Source organism: Pundamilia nyererei, unplaced genomic scaffold (assembly GCF_000239375.1).
Source record: "Pundamilia nyererei isolate P.nyererei 1_Seehausen unplaced genomic scaffold, PunNye1.0 scaffold01331, whole genome shotgun sequence".
Lineage (NCBI taxonomy): Eukaryota > Metazoa > Chordata > Actinopteri > Cichliformes > Cichlidae > Pundamilia > Pundamilia nyererei.
The window spans coordinates 1-6,217 of record NW_005188732.1 but is presented as its reverse complement, the minus strand read 5'-3'; the positions used below and the strand labels follow the sequence as shown (position 1 = coordinate 6,217).

Here is a 6,217-nt window from a genome sequence, read left to right as displayed (position 1 = left end):
CCTAAACCCAAAAGTTTTCACAGCAGAACACCAGAGGAACACCGTCTGGACATCAGAGGTTCTGTACAGCAGCGGTCCGTGAGTTGTTTGGTACTGGGCCACGAGAGTTGAGGCTCCGGTGTGAAATTTATGGTTTTCAGGGTTTTTATCGTTAACTTGGTTTCCCTGGGTCTTTCCCTTGTTGTAGATGTGTCTTATTTTGAAAGAAATATTTACACCTTACCATAGCGACCAGGGAGCATTAAGCGGCAGAGAGGAGGATGTGTTACGGATTCAAATATCGAGGAGGGATACAGGAGGAATCCAAATCACAACACTGGTCCAGGAGGGTTAGGTCAAACGATGATTTTAATGAACACACGTGTGGGGAGATGTACACTGCAAAACATCAGCTGTAGATCTCCGCCCAATAATACACAAGCAGTTGTTTTTATAACATCAGGGTAATATTTATGACGCCCCCTCATGCGTCAAGCAGATACAATACATGCATAAGTTTCAAAACCACAAATGTTCTGGTAACGACTTTTGACACATTTGAAAAGAACATTCTCTTCGTCTCCACGCCAGGCGCATCCGGTAGCTCATCTTACCCTTGCTTATCTCCGAAACCTCAGAGCACGTCCTACAACAAACTATCACTTATGCAGGCACAAAATGCAGTTGCAAGCTAGCAAAATATGTCTGAACTCTTACCTAGAAATGAATCTACCTACGATGTGTGTGTATGTGTGTCCCGACCTCAATTGCACTCTGTTTCACCTCTCACCTCGCCTACTAAAGCTCCCAACCAGACAGAGGCCACTCTCATATGTGTACTAACCTAACTGAAAGTATATATGTAATATATTGAATAAATGTTTTAATCAAATGACCCTACTTAAAGCTTAATAAAAACATAAATGAACAAAGGATCATACTGAATAATATGGTATAAGTGTTTTGTAAGGGTGTAAGCAACCTTTCCATAGCTCTAAGTCACTTTGCTCAATAGATCAGCCGGACATCGCGCCGGACGAAGCTTCTGACCATCAATTAACTGACCGAGCTTCAACTCTTTAAAAGCACCAAAATGCAATGTGTATAAAATGATTTCTGTTGCACCTGCAATGAAAGATTATTATGTGATTATGCTAACACCTGAAATACAGACTTTAATGTAATATCAACAGCTTCAATAAATGCTTTAATGCAATGCTTGTTATGTGGTTCTAATGCAATGATAATGACTTAATGCAAGGTTAATTAATACAATGATAATACAGATAATAAGTAACAGTGAAATCATTTGTCCACAGGACTACGCTGCTAATAAAGTTACGCAATTACATAGTACATTGACATTTATTATTATATTTACAAAATACCACAGTTTTTGTCTTGGTCAGATCATTTTATGTGGTTGTATTTATCCGCGACACCTTAAAGGTGATCGTTTTCTCCTCGTTTTAATAAATTAAGCCGTTTGGTCTTTGTTCCCCACAACATATCATCAATTCGAAAAAACTTGTAAATAACTCATGAAAGAATAAAGTTACATTGAAACCAAGCACACCATGGTTTTTCTTGTGACATTACTAATAAGTTTGATGTGTCACATGGCCCTCTTCCTATTGAAAAAACAAAAGTTGTAATCCAAGATGGCCGACTTCTAAATGGCCACCATGGTCACCACCCATCTTGAGGAGTTTGCCCCCTCACATATACTAATGTGCCACAAACAGGACTTTAATATCACCAACCATTCCCATGTTATTATGGTGTATCCATATAAATGGCCCACCCTGTAGAGTGTCTACCTCCTCAGGCTGGACTCCAGGAAAAAAAAATTTTTTCAACTTGAAAACAGTCTAATAAAATAAATCAACTAAATTTCAGATTACTGCCTTGTTCTGCAGCTTCTAACCACATAGACTGGTGTATTTTGGTCACTTCTCCTCTGTGTTGGTTTACACGTTGAGATTAATCTGTAATTGATCCAATTACAGATTAATCAGACTGGTTGACTGACAGAAAAGATGATCAGAGAAACAGCTACCACCACCACCACCACCATCATCATCATCATCGACACCGGGAAAGAAGAATGGGTAGAGTTTCTCAGTAAAGGAGCAGCCAGTAAAGGAGTAGATAAGAGCTGCATCATCTACATCATGAAAGGAAACCAGACAGTAACTCTAAAAGAAAATTAAAGAAAGCTTTTTTTTAATAGGAAATTCCTCAGATTGATTATATATTTATAACAATTTCAATAAACAATCAACTAAAGTTCCGCTTACTTGCTTTTTCTGTAGCTTCTAACTATGTCACGTGATTTTGATCAACAGGTGCGGTTTGGTCAGTTCTATTGTTAGGACTTCTTCTCTGTGTTGGTTTAAATGCTGAAATTAACCTGTAATTGATTCAATTTCCCCTTGGAAAAGAGAGACTGACTGATAGATCAGTTGTCACCATCACCCATCACAGGACAGATGATCAGAGGTGGACAGATTTTACCATCATCATTAACACCGGGAAAGAACAATGGGTAGAGTTTCTCAGTGAAGGAACAGCCAGTAAAGGAGTAGATACGTGTTGCATCCTCTACATCATGAAATGAGACCAGACCCTCTTCATAATCCACAAACACCCCCAGCTTCTCAGGATAAGACTGAAGCGAAACACGGACTGGAGGGTCCTTAAGAGCTACACAAAGATTTTCATCTCCCTTAAAAACACACCAGTAACCTTTCTTGGGAGTCCACTCAACTGTGAATTCTTCGTTCCTGTTGACTGACTCTCTGACCACTCCTAACATCCATAAGGTTTTCGATTTAACCTGAACCTCAAAGTAAAATCTGCCTGATGAGAAACTCTGCTTTCCTAAAACAATGGGAAATTCAGAAAATCTCTTTGGGTTGTCTGGAAGATCATTCTCCTCTTGATCAACGTGTACTTGTTTTCCATTATCAGACAGGATGAGATAAGGATGTGCTGTATCAGGATCAAGAGTCACATCCACTGCATACTGCTGGACCCTCTTCAGCTCAGCCTCAAACAATTCTTCAGTCTCTTCATCAAGTGTTGCCTTCAGCTGATCCACAGCTCTCACCACAGTCCCCTCATATGATGGTGGATGGATACTGACCTCTCTCCAGTCCTTGGTGGCTGGAGCAGCTTTCACGGATGAGAAGCTTTGGAGGAGGTGGAGGTGATCTTTAGAGCGTGAGAGCTGCTCCACCTCAGAGCTTCTCTTCATCAGCTCAGAGATTTCCTGTTCCAGATCTTTGATGAAACCTTCAGCCTGTTTCTTTGTTGTTTCCTGTTTCTCTTCAATCTCCTTTATGAGCTCGTTCAGGTGTCTGTCAACAGACTCCTTCAGAGCAGTGAAGACCTGAACACCTTCTGCTTTCTCTCTGTTTGCAGCATCTTTACTCATCTTCACTGACTCTTCGATCTCCTGAATCTTCATTCGTCTCTTCGTGATCATCTGTTGAGTTTCAGCCTCAGTCTCCCCCAGCTCTGCCTTCTTTCCTTCATATTCTTCTCTCAGAGGAACAAACTCATGAGTCTTGTGGTCTATAACAGAGCAGAGCATGCAGACACATGTCTGATCGGTCTTACAGAACAGCTCCAGAGGTTTATCATGTTTCATACACATCCTTCTTTCCAGGTTCTCCTCTGGATTGATCAGTTGATGTCTTTTCAGCCGTTTCGTTGTCAGGTGAGGCTCCAGGTGAGTCTGACAGTAGGAGGCTAGACACACCAGGCAGGACTTCAGAGCCTTCAGTTTGGTTCCAGTGCAGATGTCACAGGGAACTTCTCCTGGTTTGGCAGCTTGTTGCTCTGAGCTGCTGCTGCTGACTTTCTGCTGAGCTTCACGTCTGAACTGAGAAACCATGTCAGAGATGAAAGTGTTGATGTGCAGCTCAGGTCTGGTCTCAAGCACCTTTTTACACATGGGGCACTCAAACCTCTCACTGATATCCCAGTGTTGACTGATGCAGTTTTTGCAGAAGTTGTGTCCACATGGTGTGGAGACTGGATCAGTGAAGACATCCTGACAGATGGAGCACAGAAACTGATTTTCAGATAGAAGACAGCTGGCTGCAGACATGTCTCCACTCTGAGTGAGAAAGAAGAGAAAATGTTTTTATTTTAAATTGAGTTTTAATTAAATCTATGGATTTTATTTAGTTTCTGATTCTGATCCTTCCAGACCGTAATCTGCTTTAGTCTGTAAGTCTGTTTTATACCAAGGAACACAAGTTGTGTTCCTGTCCTATCAAGAACTCTAACAAAGAATTTCGTACAGTGGTTTTTACATTCACCATGTTATTTTCTCTTTGAAATTTTGGTACCACTGTCTCTGTTGCTTTTTGCATGTTTTTTTATGTCAGGATCAACCAGTATGGCTGCTGAGTCAGCAGATTCTGGTATACAAAATGTATTTACTCTCAGTGCACATAATGCACTTGAGTGTGTTTTATTTCTTAAACATAAACAAATTTAGACAATGATGCCCTCAACACGGATTCAAAATAACCCTGTAAATGTAGTGACAAGTAACAATCTGTAAAGCTCTCAATTAGCAGGTTAACTGATATCAGGTGCAGGTTTTCAAGATTAGTGGATGATCCTTTTATACCCAAAGGTTCAGTCTTTGCAAAAGGGGTTGTAGCTCACCACTGTTTGTGGAACTTCAGGAGAAAATTATCTTTCAATATAAAAACATTGTTTCTCTCATCATCTATGGTACATAACATTGTGAAGAGATTCAGGGAGAAATCCCTGTGCATAAAGGTCAAGCAAGGAAACCACTGCTGAATGTGCGTGACCTTTAAGTCCTTAGGAGGTATTGCAGTCAAAACCATCACGCTATTGTGACTGACAGAGCCTCATGGCCTTAGATGTACTTCAGAAGTCATTGTACAATATCACAATCCGCAGCTTTATTAAGAAATGCAGCCTAAAGCTGAAATGTGCAAAGAGGAACCAATATAACAATTTTGTGCAGAAACATCAGTGTTTTCTGGGTAAAAGCTCACTGAGTTTATGGGAAAAAACTGAAAATCCTTTCTTTTTTCACTCGCCTGTTAAATGAAAGTTGAATGTAATTACACAATTGTAGATTTCAGTTTTTATTCCAGTTTTAGAAAGTTTTTTGGGTCGGCCTTGTCATTTTTGAGATATTATGCAAATGCAAGAAAGCAGCCATACATAAGTGATAAACATGCACACTAGAGGACACATCCTGGTCAAAAAGGACTCCAAGATTCCTCACAATGTTACTGGAGGCCACAGTATTGCCATGCAAACAAAATATGTGGTTAGATACCATATTTCTAAGATTTTTAGTGTTGAGTACAATATTCAGCCTGCTGCCAGTATTTTACTGTTAAATATACAAGGTGATAAATAAGAAACGTAAAGCTGAATAAAGCTTAGGAATATTACTAATATCTAAAGATATCTAAATAAAACTTCAAAGCTCAAAAAACACAGAACGCTGGGTAAGAGACCCAGGACCATAATATCTCTATCCTCTGCAGCCCTTTAAAACATTTCTTAATGTAAGTAAAAACTAGAAATAATCACAATAAAATAAAATCAAAACTTAAAACACAGTTAATAGCAATACAAATGTGTTAAAATTAGGATAAAAACAGGCTTTAAAGCAATAATAAAAGCCTGGTTAAACAGAGAAGTTTTCAACTGCTCATTAAATGAGTCCACAGGGTCAGCTGGAGGTTTCACAGCTTTTGTGCCACAGACTGAAAGTCCCCTGTGTTGCTCTCTGTTTTTTCTTGTACCTGTACAGCAAAGAAGGAAACTTACCTTTACTTAGTTTCAGCTTTAAGAGCGAATAAATATGTGACAATGTCTCAGCTCAGGACCGTGTTTTAGGCTCTGACAGTGAACGACACAGCTGATGATTAATCTTTAGACACAGAAGTCTGGCTGCTCTCTATCAGCCCGTCACAGCAGCTGCAAAGCCAGCGAACCATGCATGCACTTTCTTCATTCTACAGATTGTGGCAGCCTGGACGATCTGATTTCCTCGTGTCAGCATTGTTCCCACATCATCATAATTAATGTTGTTCCAGGTTCAACATTGCAAGTGACCAATCACCTTCTTGTGACGTCATTCCTTTGCGACTTCGAAATACCCGCCTTCGAGTATTTCGAAATACAAGTGAAGAAGCGAGAAACCGCCGCCTGTCCGCCGAATTTGAAG

At 40.0% G+C, this 6,217-nt stretch overlaps 1 protein-coding gene across 1 annotated transcript; it reads right to left on the bottom strand.

The window, feature by feature from the left end:
• Window positions 1-2,440: 2,440 nt before the first annotated feature.
• Window positions 2,441-4,096, bottom strand: LOC102215541 (E3 ubiquitin-protein ligase TRIM39-like). The gene has a single exon (XM_005755378.1). The coding sequence runs from the start codon at window positions 4,094-4,096 to the stop codon at window positions 2,441-2,443; it is 1,656 nt and encodes a 551-aa protein (XP_005755435.1).
• Window positions 4,097-6,217: the final 2,121 nt, after the last annotated feature.

What these genes read in the sequence shown, in the direction of transcription:
- LOC102215541 (XM_005755378.1), bottom strand. Translation starts at nt 4,096, where the DNA reads ATGTCTGCAGCCAGCTGTCTTCTATCTGAAAATCAGTTTCTGTGCTCC.